Source organism: Coturnix japonica, chromosome 4, assembly GCF_054131305.1.
Source record: "Coturnix japonica strain WE chromosome 4, WE-NBRP24, whole genome shotgun sequence".
In the NCBI taxonomy this organism is placed as follows: Eukaryota; Metazoa; Chordata; class Aves; order Galliformes; family Phasianidae; genus Coturnix; species Coturnix japonica.
The window spans coordinates 10,850,436-10,869,793 of NC_140666.1; the positions used below are offsets into that span (position 1 = coordinate 10,850,436).

General features: G+C 40.6%; 1 protein-coding gene across 1 annotated transcript in view; it reads left to right on the plus strand.

Annotated features, from left to right (window-relative positions):
• Positions 1-15,806, plus strand: part of TEX11 (testis expressed 11) — a 29,900-nt gene extending 14,094 nt beyond the window's left edge. The window contains 21 exon segments of the mRNA XM_085547727.1: positions 187-282; positions 1,663-1,744; positions 2,149-2,227; positions 2,948-3,099; positions 3,808-3,893; positions 4,423-4,560; positions 4,879-4,981; positions 6,101-6,225; positions 6,948-7,033; positions 7,393-7,440; positions 7,652-7,692; positions 7,994-8,080; positions 8,929-8,999; positions 9,464-9,580; positions 10,297-10,369; positions 11,835-11,981; positions 12,402-12,510; positions 13,484-13,604; positions 13,936-14,100; positions 15,491-15,555; positions 15,557-15,806. Coding sequence (XP_085403853.1) covers positions 187-282; positions 1,663-1,744; positions 2,149-2,227; positions 2,948-3,099; positions 3,808-3,893; positions 4,423-4,560; positions 4,879-4,981; positions 6,101-6,225; positions 6,948-7,033; positions 7,393-7,440; positions 7,652-7,692; positions 7,994-8,080; positions 8,929-8,999; positions 9,464-9,580; positions 10,297-10,369; positions 11,835-11,981; positions 12,402-12,510; positions 13,484-13,604; positions 13,936-14,100; positions 15,491-15,555; positions 15,557-15,614 — 2,049 coding nt within the window. The 3' untranslated portion in view covers positions 15,615-15,806.
• Positions 15,807-19,358: the final 3,552 nt, after the last annotated feature.

Below are 19,358 nucleotides of genomic sequence, written 5' to 3' on the forward strand. Positions count from 1 at the left end.
CACAGCACTGCTGCTCAAGCTTCAGAGCTGAGCATTCACTTCATCTGCCTGCTGTCAGACAAAGATTCTTTTGACAGAGAGAGCTTTGTTTCTCATGGCCTTAAAACTGAAGACTTTTGTGTCTGTATGTGTGTTTTTCCCACTGTGTAGATTGGATTTAAACTTTTTATTTGTTTTATTTTCCAGGCGAAAGTGCTGCGATTGTTAGCTACAGCCTATTTCGAGTGGGATTGCAGTCTGTATCTTGACAAGGCACTGAAGGCTATAAACTTGGCAAATGAGGTAGTGCTGTTCTCTTATATTTATGGTGTGCAATAACTGAAACTTAAGCATTATTAACATCTACTAACATGGTATAGTCCACTGGTGTTTTCCTTGAAATCAGCTGACTTAAGGACTGAGGTGTTTTTGCTTTGCTCTTCATGCTCCTAAGTATATTCTGATATTTATACCTTTCTAGAGAAATGCAGCTCAGTATGTAGATGCAGAGCAGTGTTGCTGCACTGCGGTGCTATTAACAGTGAGATCCTCTGATAACGATGTTAGTAAATGGCATGAAAGCTGTGTCTGACTTTGGGTTACAGTGGATATCCCCATACTGTGTTTTGAGTCCCCATCTCACTACCTTTACAAATGCTTGAGCAAGCAGCAAAGAGAGTTCTGTGCAAACAACAGCCTTATTTTGAGCAATTATTTTAACTATTTCATCTTATTAGCTTGACTTTTTCTTCTGGAACTTGAGAAAAGAATGGTAGCTGGAGAAAGTTCATATATCTCTAAGCAGCTACTGCACTGAGATCTTATGCTCTTAGAGAAATTCCATTTGCTATGTAAGGAGCTGGATTCATTTTATTCTTGTGTCTTCAGTTTATTGAAGAAACTTAAATTCAAACCCATTCAGTCTGTTTTTGGTTGACCGTTCTTAAGCTTCTGTTATTTGGTTCATACAAAATAAATTGTAAGTATAAAATCCTATTAGAAGTGAAAGCTCACATTCAGTTTTCAACATAGTGGTAAAGCTTTCAGACAGGGATGATGAGGATGCTGGTGAGGTAAGTAGCAGTGCATTCAAACCACTCCTGTGATACACTACTGCTACATCTAAGCAGCTTGTGTTCTGTATTCACCTTCGGAATCATTTCTGAAATGGAGGAGTGCAGCGTTTGAGGCACAGACTCAGATGTGAACGATCCAAAATCATTTATTACAAGTTCTCACATCCCTTATATACCTTCACAAGTTTTTGTTTTCCAACTTTCCCATCCGCCCTTACAACTTTCCCAACCACCTTTACACGTCAACAAAGCATTCTACAAAACACTTTTCAACTGTCCATGCAGGCGCATATCCAATCAGAGCTGTGAGTCCCTTCTTCTCCTTCTAGAAGTATCCTTGGTTCTCATGCTGTTTATCTTGCTCCACAGCTGCTGCTCTGAACAGCTTTTCTTGTATTCCCACAGAGGAGTATTTAGATAGTGTATGTTTTGGTAATATATGGAAAACTAGAAGAAAATTTTTATTCTAAAGTTTGGTATATACAGTGTTTTAATGAAAGCTGTAGTATAAAGCCTTCATTATTTCTATTTGTTCCCATTGTTGCTCTGCCCTAAATTTCTACAAACAGTAGAATATCCAACTCATGGATTGTCTTTCCCTATGCAGGAGAATTTGCATCCAGCAGGGTTCTTTCTGAAAGTTAAAATTCTTCTTAAAAGTGGAGCATCAGATGAAGATATCAGCTCAGGTATGACAGTTCTGTATTGGTGCCGTGGGAAGGTGATACTATTCCATACCCAACTGGGCAGCCCGAGTAAATTGATTGAAAAGAACAAAACCAACATCCCCTTCTTGTACATTCTAGAAGAGTTTTCATATGCTAAATGTCACAATTCTGATTTGGCATTTTGGCCATAACAGCCCATGTTAGCAGAGGGGCTAGAATACCAGGGCTGTCATTCCATCACATTAATGGTGAGACAGGGGAAGGAAAGTCAGAGCACAGTTGACATCTTATTCTTGCTTGGTTTTAGAACTACTGTGTTCTTTCTTTCCCTCCCTCCGCCCCCAAAGAATTTGTAAGACCATGCATTGAGCAGTCATGTGTCTTAAGCTGGTCGAATAATCTCAACAGCATTGTGTTCTGTCTAGCTGTTACAGAATTCCAGCACCATGAGATGTCTCTAGACTTTTGTCTGAATACTGCCAAACTGCTGCTGGAGCATGGAAGGTATGAAAGCACCACTAAGCGCAGCGAACACAATATTTGGGCTTTGTAGCTGCTCTTCTATGAGCAAAGATAATCTATTACATAGTGACACTTTATTTTAAATAGAAACTGGCAGAGGCAGGGAAACAGTTTTGAGAGGCAGCCTATCTGTGCAGTAACAAGGTGATACATATTAGCAGTAGCAAGGCGATACATATTAGCACAACGGCAGAACAGGGTGAGAAACAATGTCTAGTGGCAATTTGCAACACTGTAGCCTTACTTTGGAATGATCAGGATCATCTCCAGGTAGTTTTACTATTTGCCATAGGTCTGAAATTATGTTTTTCTCCCCTGTAAACTAACCAACACTGAGAATTAAAGATTTTGGAATCCCAGTGAATAACAGTATGAATAGACCGCAAGACAGAGGCATGAAATTTCAGCCTTGATTGCTCCATCATGATGACCTACAAATGCACTTCTATCTTGTAGTAATTTCTGTGATTGTAAGATGCAAGTTGTCTTGTGAATACTGTAGAACAAGCGTGTGCTAATGGGAAGTAACTACAGAATAGATGAACTGCAGCGCATTCGTACCTTGATTCACTCTGTCAGTGTGGTTGTGTGCCAGTAATACCAATGAGAAACATACTGAATGGTGTGAACATTTATCTCTAGAATGGAAAATTAACAGCTTTTTGTGTGCAGCCTCTTAAAATTCTTGTCAATGTTGAACAGGGAATCAGTTGGCTTTGATTTTCTGAAATCTGTTGCTGAACGATTTGAAGCTTCACCTGACTTTGGAAAAGTCACCCTGCTCTACATCGAGTTCTTGTTGCAGAATAAGAGGGAGCTGCTTGCTAAGCAAAAGGTTGAAGAAATTATTATAGGTCTGTATCTCTTTTTTGCTGTCACTTTCTGAAAGCTACATTTAGTTGGCTAACCTTGTATTATGATTTTGTTTTTATTTTAATATATTCTCATCTTTCTTCTTGTTTACGTCTACCTTCCCTTCTGTTTCTTTTGCATGGCAACTCTCAGCTTCCATGATGAATGACAGTCATGATACAGCTTAAGGCTAAACTCTCTTGCTAAAACAGTTCCTCCTGCTCAGTGTAGGCTGTGTGAGATGTGATGTATGTGGGAACATAAACATTTGCTAGAAATGCTGTGTGATGTTAATGCTTTGCCCATCCAGCGCAATGTATTTTTGTAAGCCAGTATTAAAACAGATTGCATGTCCTTGTTTGAGCAGCTGAATTACAGGTTCTTTTTGAGGTCTTTTACACCTGTAGCACAATAGTGCTTTTTGACTGTGATATCTGCTTGAAATTAGACTGTGCTTTATATAGCATTTAGCTACATATAAAAGCCACACTGTCATTATTGAAGGATGCAATAGTTATTCTCTTTCTTGCTGCTTTTTCTTTCCAGAAGCAGGATATGGAGCACTGGGTCCTGGATGAAGCTATTGCTGTGTTTTTGTTTCTTGTTTTAGGCAACTGGGCAATTGCTTTAAACGTAGATAGCTCATAAGTAGTTCTCTCACTGTGATTCTTAAAGTTCTTGTAAAGTGATGATTTGCAGTATCTTTTCAGGTCACTATACTGGGAAACAGCTGTTGCCTGAAACCTTGAACCGACTGCACATTATCTTATGGGACACAGCTGCCAAACATTATGAGGTTTGGAACTGTGTGGTGTTGTTGTTTGTATGAATGAAAACGAAGATCTTATTTCTCTGTCTTCTTTGATATGTCTGGCTTTGTATATAGGGTAAGCTGTTAGTAAAATCCCTGTTCCATTTGGAACTACTTTTACTTTCATCCCAATGGGTGCTCTTTCCCATTAAAACATCAGGCTTCAGGTAGGTTCTTCTCCAGGTCTGTAAACTGGAACAGTTAATACCAGAATGGATCAGCCACAGAACCTGTGCAGTTCACCTTTCTGGCTGTGCCCTGGGAAGAGTGCAAAAACCTTAGAATATTCCTTACACTGAGACATCTGTAGTGGAAGAGCAGGAATAGGTAAAATATCTGTTCTCCTAACTCATATGCCTGTGCTCTGGGATCATTGACCACTCTTCTGGGAAAAAAAGACTACACTAGAATGTACTTGACTATCTGAATCTTTTATTTCCTATGATGGTTTTGTTTAATTTTTACAAACAGGCCAATTAATCATGCATCCTCCTTTTATTTTTTAATTTCCTAGGCAAAAAGCTATTCTGAAGCTCTTAACTGGTACAACTATTCTGTCAGCTTCTATACACCTGGGCAGATAGATCAGAATCTGGCTAAGTTGCAGAGAAATATGGCTTCTTGTTATCTTCATCTGAAACAAATTGACAAGGTATATATATTTAATTACATTGCTTTCGTGTTTGTAGCTAGATCATTTGGACTTAACTTACAAGTTTAATCTTTCAGCATTCTCAGGGCTTCTCCTGCTTTCTAATTCTGTGGCTCTAATTGAGGAATTGCTTTCTCTAGTCATTGTCTGCCCTTGGTGTTATCTTCTGCTCTGATTGCTTTTCTTTCTGGGGAGGGAGGATTGTTGCCAAAGCAAACTTGTACAGTAATTGTATAAACATCTATAATGAAACCATTACAATTTTAAGCTCTCTTCTATTGCAACATTGCACTGAATTCCTATCTCTCCTGTGTATAGGCTAAAGAGGCAGTTAAAGAAGCAGAAAGATGTGATCCAAACAGCATCTTTACTCAGTTCAGTGTCTATAAGATTGCAGTGATGGAGAATGATACTGATAAAGGTAGAACTTGATAGACAAAAGGGTCCACTACCATGATCAAAAGTGTTGAGAGTTGTAGATAATACTCAGCAGACGTGGACTGTTAGTTCTGGGAAAGACACAATAGGGAGAAGATAAGAGAAGGGTCTAGAGAAGGGTCTATAAAATCACTGAAACCAACAGGCTGTAGATTTTGAGCTGTCAGAGGGGGATGTTTTTTTACACATAGCATGTAACATGTGGAGTCTGTTCTCACACCTGGAATATTGTCCAGATGAAGTCTTTGTCTAGGAATTTTCTAATCTTGTGGGCAAAACTAGAGCAGCATCCCAGGATGAGAATCACTGTAGCCTTGCTATTTCTAATGTTCTTTTATAAGTATGTACAGCTGGAAAAGTGCTTCAGAGTTAGATGAACTTTAGCTGAACCATTATCACCTCTCTTGATTTCTCTGGTCAAGCAGAGCCTGAAGTTACCAGAAAATAAACGAGCTGACTGAGATGACTTACAGAATGACATATGTCTGTAGACTCTTCTGCCATTTCATATTTTAATGAGAATCCCAGCTCAAATAATCAGAATTGAGAAATATAGTCTATATACTTAACTAGAATACAGAGTAACACACAGATCTTATTCTTCAATGAGTTCTGTGCTGATTAATTATTTTCTATGTCTTTTAACTGACAGCCTAATTTGCTCATATAATACAGAGTGGGAACCACAGCACAGTAGGAGCATAAAAGCAGCAGCAGCCTTAACATGAACCAAGATGTGGGAGCTTGGAAGCCTGCCCAGACAGTGTATTAAAGAAAGTCTTCTGTGACAAAAAGACGTTTAGCAGAGCAAAATTAAGAATATGTGAGATGCAGTTTTGTTTGTGTGGCATCCTTGTTTCCTTAGATGAGGAGCTTAGAATGCCTTATTGGCCCCTCTGGGAAGAAATGCGTAGTTCTGGAGAGCTGCTCGTATGGTCAGGGTTTCTTGTCTTCCTTTTTCCTATTAGAAAATAAAATGACAGCCTTTGATAAGTTGCCTTATTAAAACAGTGGAACTTTACACCTTCGCATTGCTTCCATGAAAGAAAAACCCAACCAAACAAAGAGCCCAATGATTGATTTTTCTCTATGTGTATTTCAGCTGTGGAAGCAATTATTGAAATGGGGAAGCTAGCAGAAAAGCCACCTCAACATGAAGACAAACTGATAGTGGATGAAAATACAAGCACAAACCTCCTGAGTTTGGCTGCCCACATTGCTTTAGAGGTAGAACAGATAACACTGTCCTTATTTTGCCTTATTCTACAAGTAGGACAGCTGTAACCTCTGTAACCTGGCCTACTTTTAGTGTTTCTATTTCATGCACTTTGAAGTATTTAATGCTTGTGTGAACAAAGTCTCACTATGTGTTCTGAGATGTGTTGTGTAAAGCAAAGTGGAAATCGACTTCATATATGAATAAACTGTTATTTTCTGGAAAAGAAGTGATTCTGAATTGTAAATGTTCATATCTAGAAATGCTGTGGCATATTTCTGTAAGATTCTCTTCAGCAAAATGTTGCATTTCTTCCTACCTCTGGGATTTTATCTTTGCAATGCTAGAGGAACCTTTGTGCAAAATTACATAAGGGAATGATGAAGGACTGAAAAAACTTTTGTCCCTCTGTTTGCCTCAATAAAGAGATCACTGATCAGTGACAACAATGCCTGAACTGGCTGATGACAGTGGCATTTGCAGGAGAGGCTTTTGGGTGCTTTGTAGGGCTGTAGAGCATTCCAAGGCATGAAGTCCTTCCCAAATTGTACGGATCCTATATTGCATTAGGCTCTTTGCATGTGCAATGGTATCCCTCCTTGTGGTTTTCTTTCAGCTCTGAGAGAAATTCTTTGTAGGTCTTTTGCTCCATTTATTTTTTTATTCATTGTTTTGTTTTGCAGAAACTGAGCAAGTACACTTTCATACAGATTGTGCTTTACTTGTTTTTCAGAATGATCAACAAGTTGTGGCCATCAGAGCTTTGGAGCACCTGTCTGAACATTCACAAGACTGCCGACAAGTATTTGCAGCTTTAAAGTAAGGGTTTGAGATATTTACAAGGAAAGAGAACTCCGGTTTCTCTTTCCAACAGAAGTGATTTTGTTGAGGGAGGTGGAGAGCAGATGAAAGCTTAGTTAGCAGTGCTTTTGGTGCTGGGGATGTACCTCAGGCTCAGACTCTTAGTGTTTGTATAGATTTCAAGTCTTTTCCATGCAAGCACCAAGATTTATGACTTGGTAATAATATTCTTCTCAGCTTGACACCACATTCCTTTGTGAGCTATAGGAACTGATGGCGTAAGGAAGAAAGAGGGATCCTTTCTGAAAGCTGAGAGTGAAGGACACTGTTGGAAAAAAAAATCTTGTTTCTTCACAGTTGTTTTTTCTCTTATTCAGATGTTTGGTTCGTCTTATGTTGTCAAAAGTAGAAAAAGAAGAGAAAAGGTGAGTACTTGTGTAAGAAATGTATGCTTATGGTAGATAAATTATACATGTAGTGTATGCTTTGTCTTCTGAAATAATGCCTGATATTTGTCAGAGCAGTGATCATATCAGTTATTACAAAGCTGTTGTTTTCCTGCATCAATAATGTAAGATAATATTGTAAGAAAATTAATCAAATGTTATCTAAAGCTTGATTTTTCCTCTGTTTTAGAGATGAAGACATCAAGTCAATGCTGACTTATTTGACCTTGGGTATGTTTTTGTTGTGTTTATATTTTCTGTAGTTCCTCCATGTGTTTTATGATATGATTAGGTCCATACTGACTCCTTATTTCAGCCCTATACTGAAATTTCCTATACTAGCCATTCTAATGTTTTTTTCTAAGCTTTGGGGGTCAATCATATTAGATGTAAGTTGTGAGAATATCCCTCCATCAGGGATTACATGGGAGCTTTGGGAAAATGGTATTTGTAATGTAGGTATTGGACTTGGAAATGTTTGTATTCTGCTTAGAAAATGCAGCCTGTCACCTAAACAACATGTTTTCTGCAGCTCAACAGAGACTTGCTGAACCTTTCACAGAAGAGAATTTGACGAGAGATGTAAGGACTTCAGAAGCCCACTGGTTTAGAAAAGTTGGTAAGCTGCACTCTTAAGATCTAAACTGAATCACCTCCACTTCCATTTAGCCTGATCCTAAGGAAAGAGGAAGTATTTGAAGATTCAGTATTATGAAAGGAGTCACCTTTGGCAGTCTCTGCTTTAAACAATCTGTTGCATTTTTTGTCTTCTGAAACTGCCTGGTATAGCTCATATTTTAACTCAAATACTTGCATGAGGTCTATGTGACTGATGGGGTAGTTAATACTGCTCTTTACCACAGGAGCTGTATGTGCCCATGATACAGCTATGCAGGGCTCATATATTTTCTCCTGCTTAGCCCTTTGCTACCAAGATTATGTTACTGAAGTCAAATGCAAGATTACACAAATAGAAACTATCAATGATTTTCTTTAGTGTCTGAAAAATGTACTGCTAAGGGGCAATAAAAAAATAGCAACAAATACTGAGTATGCATGTTGTTAGGAAGATTAAATCAGCATTAGAAAGGTGAATGTGCTTCCATCAGTGGTGAACGATGGGATTGTGGTTCTGTTTAATTACTTGTCCTGGGAATCCCAGTCAGTATTTTTATTCAGATTCTGATCTTGTTTACTAACAAGAAAACACTTCTTGCAATTCATACTCTTGTGGGGAGAATATGTGTTAGAATGGACCCTTGATTGTAAAACATAAAAACAAGAATTGAAAGCAGGGGTAAGATATATTAACAAATCACTAGTATAGGTATCTCTTGCCACTAGATGACCTGTTGATGATGTTTTGATTAAGAAATTCAATTACACATTATGTTCTACCCATTACTGGAGATTGGAGAGTAACGTCTAAGATTTTTATTCTAGTCTTCAGTTGTTATGTCTTTTTAGCTTGGAACTTAGCTGTACAGTTCAAGGACTGCCCTGAAAAGATGAGGGATTTTTTTGTACTGTCTTTCAAGGTACGTACTCTTGCTAATGCTGTCATCAGTCTAGTTCTGTTAGAAGTTACATCCACATGTCATGTATCTCCTTGGGGAAGCCCTTGTGTGCTCTGGGAATGGAGCATTTCTGTCAGGAAAAAATGACCTTGTAATATAAAATTTAAACATTGTTACACTTTACAATCTGTTCTTTGCAAATGTGGCATGAAATGTAGACTTCAGTAAGAGCTTCCTAGGGTTCTCATGTATGGGAACTGGATCATGAATAGAGAAACGTTTTACGCAGAGAGGTATTGGAGTCCAAATCTCCATGCAGAACTTCTACCAACATTGTGCTTTTTGTGCATGTGTTTTTAACTCCAAAACTGCTGTACCCTTTGTGCTGAAAAAGTCACAGAAGACACTTGACAATCTTCTGTTCAGCATGCAAATTGCCTTATATAGGCTCAATTCCCATTACCTGTTCCTATTTTTGTTTTCAGTTGTCCCAGTTTTGCCCTTCTGACAAAGCTGTTCTAATTGCTCAGAAGACATGCTTGTTAATGGCAGCTGCAATTGATCTGGAGCTGGGGAGACAAGAAGTAACACCTTCTGAGCAGGTAGGCTGTTGTTCTGTTGCCTCACTTGATATATATCATATATGTCATTCGATATGTATCCACGATGTGAATGTTCACTATTTTTTCTTACTTTTGATTTTGAAACCTTAGTTGTTTTACGTAGAATGGGATATTGAAAGTGTAAGCATGGGAACCTTTCATAATTAAGTAGAATCAGTAATCCAGTGAATTGAAAATACTGGATTTCTGTAAAGTAATTCTATTGACCTAAATAGATTTGAACAGGTTTGTATCAGCAGAGAGACGAGACAATACCTTTTGTTAAAGGACCTTCAATCTGCCTTGTTTGTTATGTGAGGAGTCTGCTGCTGAATAGTTACTGCATCTGTAGGATTATGCCACTGCTGAAGGTGGTTACCAATATGGTTATATGGATATGAGAAAGCTCACCTTTTTAATGTTTTTATTCCCCATCCATCCTTTCTAAGGGTGTGTTTCTTACTGTGATGTGAAGGAATTGGTTTTGTGGGATTCAGCGGTTTGTTAGTCTCAATAAGATCATTGTATGTTCAAGAGAGAAAATAGATGATGTCCCTTAGGGAGACACGTGGTCCTTTTTGAAGTAACAGAACCTTCAGTATTAAGAGGCTTTGCCTAAGTAGTGAAGGCAATTATAAAGGAAAGAAACAAAGCCTCCCAGGAGCCGGTCCTGTAAAACTATAACAAAAAGATCTTCTGAACTTTTTGTAAATTAGGTGGAGCTTTGGAATCAGGCTCTCCAACATCTCCAGGCATGCAAAGAGATATGGAAAGTTCTGAAATTAACGGGTAAGCTGAAAAATGTGTCTGTTCAGTACACTTACTCAGTGTATTCATTGAAAATACAGGGTGTGTGGAATTACTGTCATTGCTAAGGATCGTTGAAACATATGTGGCAATATAACATGAGAATCTACAGTGCTAACTATGGCTTTTTTGGTATGTCATTGCTGGCTTTTTGTGGTGCAGGTGCTGTGAAGTGGAGAATGATCTTTTAGAGTGAACTGAGTTGACTTTTCTGTCTTCACTGCTAGGAAACTTGAAGCTTTTTTGCTCTAGATTAGGCTGGTACGAGATCTGCATGATTTTCTTGGCTCCAATCTTACACTAGAGTCTGCAGTAAGACTGGCTTTAACAGATTTACCGACTCTTCCCTGGAAAGGCATTAGAGAATGCAGAAAGACCTACTGCCTTATTTTCAAGTGCCAGAACCCATCTTTGTTCCTTGACAATTCCATGTCGATGTAGATCAGTCTGATCACAGGAGACTGGAGGGCTTTCAGCTGGTGATAGCTGGCATGCTGTGTGACTGTTAGCTTAGAGGCTACGTGCTTCCTCTTTTTGGTAATACATCAGTAGAAAAGCCCTATTAGGCATTCTTTGTCTGACCTGTGGTCTGGTTTCATTGGTAGGCTTCAGAAATTGCAGAGTTTCAATTGTAAGATGCATTAGTATTTAAGTTTTGTTAAAAAAAAAAAAAAAAATTAAAAAAAAATTACTTGCTGCTCCCCCTTCCCTCTAGACTTTATTGTTTCTGAACTGAAGTTTCATTATATAGACTGGATTTGGAATTCTTTTTATCTCCGTCCTTAAAATCCCACTGGGTTGATTATCTCTGGATGTGGACATTTCACTAGTTGGGAGTTTTTATTGTGGAGGTTGGTGGAATGGTAGCCTGGCTCTTCCTTCTCTAATTCTCCAGACTTTAGCCAGTGTGTGGATAAGCGTGTTGCTCTGGATGAAGCTGACAATGTTTTTTAAATGTAAAAGTCAAGGTCTTTGTGATGGTGAAGGCTGGTCTGGCACTAAGGTTTATGCCTTAGTGGTTCTGCTGTTCTCTCACTCTTTCCTGAGGCCTTTCTTACCAGAAAGGGGATGAGTCCTCTAGAAGAATTGAAAGCTGATGGTAACTTCTTCCATAAGCTTTTGAGGCAGTGATATTTTGTTACCTGTTTTGTCTGTCCATGGCATTGGCTTTCCAGTAGCTGTTACTTTTGTCCAGGTTGCATGCATTTAGCCAATTACAGACAAGCCAGATTTTGGAGAGGGGATTTGAAGTGTGAGGTTGGTGGGGTCATGCATTTGGCATCTTTGGATTCTGTCCACAACTACTTCTAAGTTCCACTTCCTCTGCTGTTAAACTGGAGGATGTTAATGGTTTTCCTGCCTGTTAGAAGTAAAATATTTACATTATATACAATTTAGCTTTAAGAAAATGAATCATTACATACAGGGAAATCTATCTTTCCTATAGGAGATTTTTCTAAAGACCCAACAGACACTTTGTTGCTGCTCTATGAATTTGAAGCAAGATCCAAGCTTAATGATCCTACACTCAATAACTTCATGGAGTCAGTATGGGAGCAACCACACGAGATCAAGACACTAGAAATCATTGCATGTAAGGGCTGTATTTGGACTTGCATAGTTCTTCAAGTCATGAGAATCAGCTTATGTTGCTCTTTCCTGTACATTTGAGGTTACTGGGATTATTGTGTATGGTATGGAATGCAGAAAATGAGCTTAATATTGTGTCCCAAAACAAAGACGCTTAGGATCTTGGCCATAATAGGAGATCTACACTTTGAAATGTCACTGCATTACATGGATGATGAACCAGTAATCTGTGATGTCCTTTAATTCCTGTTCTTCTGCTTGTAGTCCTCACTAATGAGTCTACAACTAAGAAGATAGTAGAGAAGCGCTGGCTTGTGACCAGCCCAGGCACCAAGCAAATGCTGACCATGACTAAATGCTAGCTCCAGTCATTTCTTTCTTCTTCTCCATTTAATTAATTTTTAACATTTATTTTATTTTATAGCATTAGCAATGGAACCTCCAGCTCGGTATCCTGTACTGTGTAAGAAAGCTCTGAAGAGTGCACTAAACCTGTACAGAAAGCAAACTACCACTGATGCTGGGAAATTTAGGTTAGTGTTATCACATAAGTTTGCCATGAGCCCATGGTCTGAAATGTGATAGGGAATAAAACCTTCTGGGAAAAGTGGGTTTTAGCTTATGTTTAAGCTTCCTCTAATTGCTGGCCAACCAATCTACCACTAAAGTGTGACCATCTAACAGGTATGTTAACTGCAACCTATTTGCTAGGCATGTTTTCTGAAAGTCATATTTACAATAACTGAATCTATTGAGGAAGAAAAGTGGTCTAGAAAGTGTTTCTGTCTGTTTCTTGTTATAGAATTTTTTGTTCCAAATGCTTTTCTGCAGCACTGAAGTAGTGAACTAGAAAATTAAGACAAATTAAAGGCTAAGAAGAAAGCCATGAGGTGTAAGTTAGCAGTAAGATGCTGTAGCACATGCACAATTTATTCTACCAGGTAACCAGCTCTGTAACAGCTGTAGCTTGTGGAAACTGAGAAACAACCTGGCGTGTCCTTCTCTCTCAGTTCTGTCTCATAGTGGATGTTTTTTTTCCTTTGTACTAAGTTCTGTGCTGCACCCAGCGGGCAGAGGCAGCCATTGCTTCTCTCTTTCTCTTTTCACACTGGGAAAGAAAGACCTGTTTTCAGAAGCTGTGTATTTGTTACTGGTTTTCTGAGGATGCTGAGTACTAAGCTTTTGTTGGTGAAATGAGAAAAGATCTTCTCTTTTTCCTTGCTGTCATGCACAGCATCCCATGAAAATGCTGCAAGCCCAGCAATTTAAATACAGAAGTACTGCTGCTATTGGGTCTCTTTTTGCACAGCTTGTGTGAGTGAGCTCTAATGCTAGGAATGTGTATGCTCTGCCGTACAGATACGAATGCAGTAAGCACAGAGGTGGAGGTATCAGGATGGCAATCAGAGCGGCACAAGTTAATGTGCTGTTGGTGCCAAAATGTAGTGGTTTGCCCTGTGCTCATGGTATTTAATATTTCCTCTTTCACTCTGTTTTGATTCCCAGCAAATGCTTACATAGTTTGATTAATCTTTCTTTGCCAACTGGAGTGATGGACTTGGATGCCTGTGTACTGCAGGAGGTGTGGGGCTACTTTGAAGATGCTCTGAGTGTAGTCAGCAGCACAGTAAGTTGAGCAGGAAAACAAGGGGCTGGGAAATGATTCTGAGCACATTTAAAACATTTTTTTTTCCCCATCAAATTGAGAGTAATTAGTAGGTAAAACATTAGACAGTGTTATATATGAAGCAGCCAAGACTTCTTCAGTAAAAGATGCACCTCAGTATAAACGGTTTGTGGATATTTGTAACTGCACTATGATTTTTTCTTCATTTTGTAAGGGCTTCTTTAGAGATATTTAAGGCCAAGTTTCAATGAAGTATGTGATAACTCTGGAAGAATTGTCCCTTACGTAGGGGGAAAAAAAAGCATCACTGTTCTCCTGTTCGCTACTCCAGGGTAGTTACCCAGAGATGGAGATCCTTTGGTTGATGACAAGAGCCTGGAACACAGGAATATTTCAGTATACCATTGGTAAATATCAGGAAGCAGAGCAGTGGTGTGGATTAGGAATGCGTTTCCTCAATCATTTAGGATCCCTGAAGAAAAGCTATGAGGGCCATGTAAGTGTAAGCAAATGGAAATAGGAATGGGAGTGGGTGTCTGGGCTGAATGTGGTCAGTTGTGGAGGGGAGGAAGTGAGATTTTGTTGTGAAGGTGTGGATCTGAGTGAAGAAACCATTACTGGTGGTTTAAAGGTTTTCAGGAGCAGCTTGACACCTGCACAGAATTATAGAATGGCTTGGGTTGGAAAGGACCTCAAGGGTCATGAAGCTCCAACCCCCCTGCCACATGCAGGGCCACCATCCTCCATATCTAATACTAAACCAGGCTGCCCTGGGCCTCATCTGACCTGGCCTTGCATATTTTGAGGGAACCAAAATTGATTTTTTCCAAGTCAGGCCAGAATAGGTTTGATGCACAGTAGAAGGAGTAATGCAGAGTCATTTTACTGACAGGACTGCATAGCTGGCTGAGTGGAACTAGATGTGAGGCTAGTTGTGACCATTCCTTGTACCTTGCCTGATCTCACTGAGGGCAGGGTGCTGTACCAGTTTCCTTAAATCACCTGTTGCATGAATATTTTCAAGCTTGTTCTTTAGTCTGTGGGGGAGAAATTTCACAGCTACAGCCTCTGCAGAAAGCAGCAATGCTTCTTCTTACATCAAGTAAGCTGCTCTCTGCAGTGTTTTGGCTGGTACTCCTGTCTTGATTGCAGCACAGTACAGCCTGGCTGCTGTGTGTAGTCATGGCTTATTCTCTTACGTACAAGACAATCAATCAGGAGCTGGTTGCAACCTTTGTATTATTTTAAGCACATTGGTTAATGTTGGCGAACCTGAAGGCAAAAGGTCAGTGAGCTCAAACAGCCACACACCAATATGGTTAAATATGGCTGCCTCCATTTATTGCCCAAAAAGCCTTACTTTTACAGCAGACAGTTGAGGGCGTCCAAAAATCACACACACTAACTGGAGGAAAGCTACTACGATAACAACCCTAAAATCCCCCTTCAAAGCCACGAGCCATTCATTCTTTTCCTAGAGGTGTCCTTGGTTCTCACACTGTTTATCCTGCTCTGCACCTGCTGTTCTGTGAAGTCCTTATCTTGATCCATGGCTGCTGTTCTGTAAAATTCTTCTTGTATTACAACAGGCTAGTACAATAAGAGCAGGTTTATTAATTGATATAAAACTCAGCCATAAGCTGTGCTTTATGACAGTATAAATAAATCCACCTTTGTGAGGTGCTGCTGATTTAAGCTAAAGCCCTGTATTTCAGTCTGTGCCAAAATCTTTGCATCAATCCAAGATTCTAGATTAAGAAGCTGGCTTCAGTCTCCCACCTACTTCCCTGCTCCTATTCTCCACCACTACTTTGCATTACCTATTGAATCATATTCCTTTATATGTCCCTGTTGATTGAGACAACCATCGTGCTTTTGTTCTCCAGATGATTGGTCTTTATAGTGAGGTTCTGGATAAACTGGACAGAGTAAAAGAGTTTCTTCCAAATGAAGAATAATGATAACCACAACTGCAGGAAAGGAGGACAGCGGTTGGAAACATCCTGCTGAAGGAAAGAGGCTGTTAGCTCTGCAAGGGTGCGAGGGCACAGGAGCAGTGGAAAAGCAAGCAGGATCTTCCTTCTGTTGGTAATTAAGTTATGTACTTTTCCGGATGTGTTTATTGAATGTTGTTGTTTCTCTCTAGGAGAATTTCATTCTGTAGAGCTAAGTAGCAGAAATAAATACGTAAGTTTCTCTTGAGATGGTTCTGCTGTTGTGTCGCAGGTTAATTGAAATGCCTGATTTTAGTAGTAAGTGGCACTGTGAATGATAAAAGAATTCCAAGTCCAGGCATCTCCTTGGGATGCCATAGCTGCCTTGCTGCATAAATATTTACCAGATGGTTTAGTGTTCAGTCCATCTCAGTGGGGACAAGAATCCAGAGCTGTTTGCCAGGATCACAGTTTAGAGTGGAGAAGAGCAGGTGTTATCCAGCTCACAGAAAAAAAGTCACAGCTTTTACTGCGTGCTGCTTTTTTCATAGACTGCAAACTGCAACAGTCAGTGCCCCCAAATCCACATAAAAACACAGGCTGGTAAATGGATGGATCTAACTTCAGCTGGATCACCTAAAGTGATATATCCTATCTGTCTGAAATTCAGAGTGGATGGGGATGATGGAGTGAGGTTAAGAAATCTTAGTCCTGTGCAACCATTGCTATTTAATAGGCAGCTTCAGAAGCTGGAAAATAAATGGTCTGAGTGTTACCTTCTGTACTGCAATCCATGATGTATCTTGGTGTCCCCCTGCAGGCCATAAATCGTGGCTGCACTGTGAGTGCATATGAGCACAAGGTCAGAGCGTGTGCATCTTCTGATGTGCACAGTCCTTTGGAAGAAAATAACTGACTGCGATGGGAGAAAGGGGCAGTGTGCTCCAGTGAAGGCTTTGGAGTACTAAACACTGTGGGTTCTAGCAGCAGCTAAGTGTATTTATTATAGGAGTTAAAAAACACAGCCACCAAATAGCTGATAGGGTGCTCAAATAAAAACCACAGGTTCAGGCTATCAGTGCCTGTTTGGAAGGTGTGGTGGGTTTCATAGCTAGCACATGCACGCTGATTGCTTTTCAGTTTGGGAAGTAAGCTGGCATAAGGCACAACCAAGTAAACACGGAAGGTTCTGTCTTTCATGTGGTAGGCCCTGTATACATTTGTGTGATGTGTAACTGGCCATGTGTGCTGTACATGGATTCTTCTGCTGTTTCTGTAAGAAGAAATTGAAGATCTGAGGGACACTGTGCCTCACTCTGCCATTTTGGGCCCTCGTGTTTGCTTACTGGAGAGCTAGAAGTGTTTTGCTGCTTGAGATTTAGATCTGTGCCAGCAGCTGTTTTCAGCTCTTTAATGAACAATGTGTTCTCTGTCAGAGCAAGACCTCTGAACCCCTAAAAATCCAGGCCTCAACAGTCACACTGAGTTCTGCTGGAGACATATGCTGCATCCCGTTAACGTGGGCACCAGGGATGCCATACAGTTAAGGTGCTCCTTGCTGCTGGTGCATCTCCACAGTGCCTGCCCGGCTGCCTCTAATGGTGCCTCTCAGTTCTGACTTGCACAGACAGCTGAAGAGGTCATGTCTGCCCAGTAAGTATGGCAGGTAATTGCATACAGCCACTGGAAGAGGGCAAGCATTAAATGTGTTTTTGCCTACAGCCAGAATTGATTTCTTTAACAGCTCAGTTTGTTTTCTCTCATGCTACGGACTTTAGCAGAGTAGACTTGCTACTAACAGTACTTCTTACCTCTTTGCTGCTCATGTTTTGCATTGTGCATTTTATTGCAGCCTTAATATTACCATAGTTTTTAAATAGGGCAATAGTGCCTCTCTGTGTTGAATCAGACCTTAATGAGCTGGATTCCCAGTGACCATTCCCAATAGGTAGTTTGTGTGCAAGCACCCGTGTTCGCAGACTGAGTTTGCTGATGTAGATACAGGTTGGTTGGTGCAGTGGTTATTTTAGTAGGCTGAGTGTTGTAGTCCCATTAGTCCTTCTAGAATGACTGTGGGACATAAAGAAGAATAAACTCAGTGCTATTTGCTCCTCATGTCTTCTCCTTTTATCAATCAGCTTTGTGCCGCAGCTTGGTTTCTGCTTGGGGGATCCGGGTGCTTGTCCTGAGCTGTGAGCAGATGGCTCCAGAAGGTGGCATTGTGGCGGTTGGTTCTGCTTTGTACATGACTATGGAAACTACAGGGCGTGCTCTGTAAGTGCAGTGTTCCTCCCAGCTTGTGAGCACACAGATGGATCTTCCAGGGCAGCAGTTCACAAATCCTCCTGCCTCAAGCCAGTACTTATGCCCCCTCTTTTTTTTCCCCCTTACTAATCTGATAACTTCTGAACTGTTTGTGGAGCAGCAGCAGCCTGGACTAGCATGGGAAATGCAGTCTTGAAACGTCCCACAGGGGCTGTGCTGGGAGCACCTCCCTCCATAGGATTTGAGTATCTGCCACTGCAAAGGCTGCAGTGCTCTGGAGAGGCAGAAGCTGGGCTGGCCACCAGCACTCAGGTCAAGCCCAGGAGAGTTGAAGTGATTACAGTAAACAGAAATCAAGTTAATTGGAAGAGGACTGAAGCTCATTAGAGGATTGGGCAGAAGCCTTTGTCAAGTAGTGCTCTGGAACTAAGAATAGGGAGGAAATATCACAGTCGGCCCAGCGTGGTCCCAACCCCATACTGTGAGTCACCCCATCATTGTCCCCTGCATGCTTCCACCATTAGCAGCTGCTGCACTGACCGACCCAAATGGCTCTAATTAGTGTTAAAAAAAAATCCAAGTCCAACACCATGCCCTTCATTTGGGAGGCAAGGGATACGAAGAGGCACTGAAGAACAGGGATGACTTTACTTCCTTTACAGCAGATGCCCGAGTCCTGCTGAGGAAGGCAGAGAGGAGAAATCCTCAATCCTGCCAAGCACTGAGAGCACGAAGAGGCATCTGTAAGACATGCCTGATGTGCAGGCAGCTGAATGACTGCATCAATGAGGAAAAAAACTTTGGAGAAAGCTATTATTAAATCACCCCCCATTGCATCACAGTTACTGCACTCCTGTGCTTAGCGAGGACCAGAGGGTTAATGAACCCACTGCAGAGACAGAAGTGTGCACTTTGAACAGAAAAAAGACCCTTTGAGATTCAAGAAACCAAAAGCCCTCTCACCTTTCTGATGGCTGAACTCAGTGACACAGCAGATTCCAGATTCAGGCAGGAATGCTAACGACATACCCATTAATCACACTTGTCTGCCAGCAAACACTCCTGCTCCCTGTATTTAAAAATACAAGAAGGAACTCTGGTTGTCTTTACAACTTTTTTTTGTCATCTGATGTATAAATAACACGTTAAGCTGAAAAAGGACGCTGTGTTAGTGGGACTATATATATATACACACACATATATAGATAGATGTGCACCCTTTGCTGCCTTTACATTCAGCACAGAAGTCATTACACAGCAGCACATAAGCCCTAGTTGTAGAACCAGCCCCATGCAACTCAACCTGTGGCCCAAAAGACAACGATGGTGTCATCCGACCCACATCAAACTGTGTGGCAACAACACCAGAGCTTTCTCGTGACCTCATTAGGGCTGCACCTGAGGAAGGCTGCTTCCTTTCTTCTTTTCTCTTCCAGGCTGCTCTCAGTGACTGCATTACAGCACTTCTGCCTGCTGCCACCAATTGCTAAGGTGAGCTCAGACAGCAGAGCTGGCACAGAAGGAAAGACTCCACAAGAAGGGCTCAAAGGCAGAG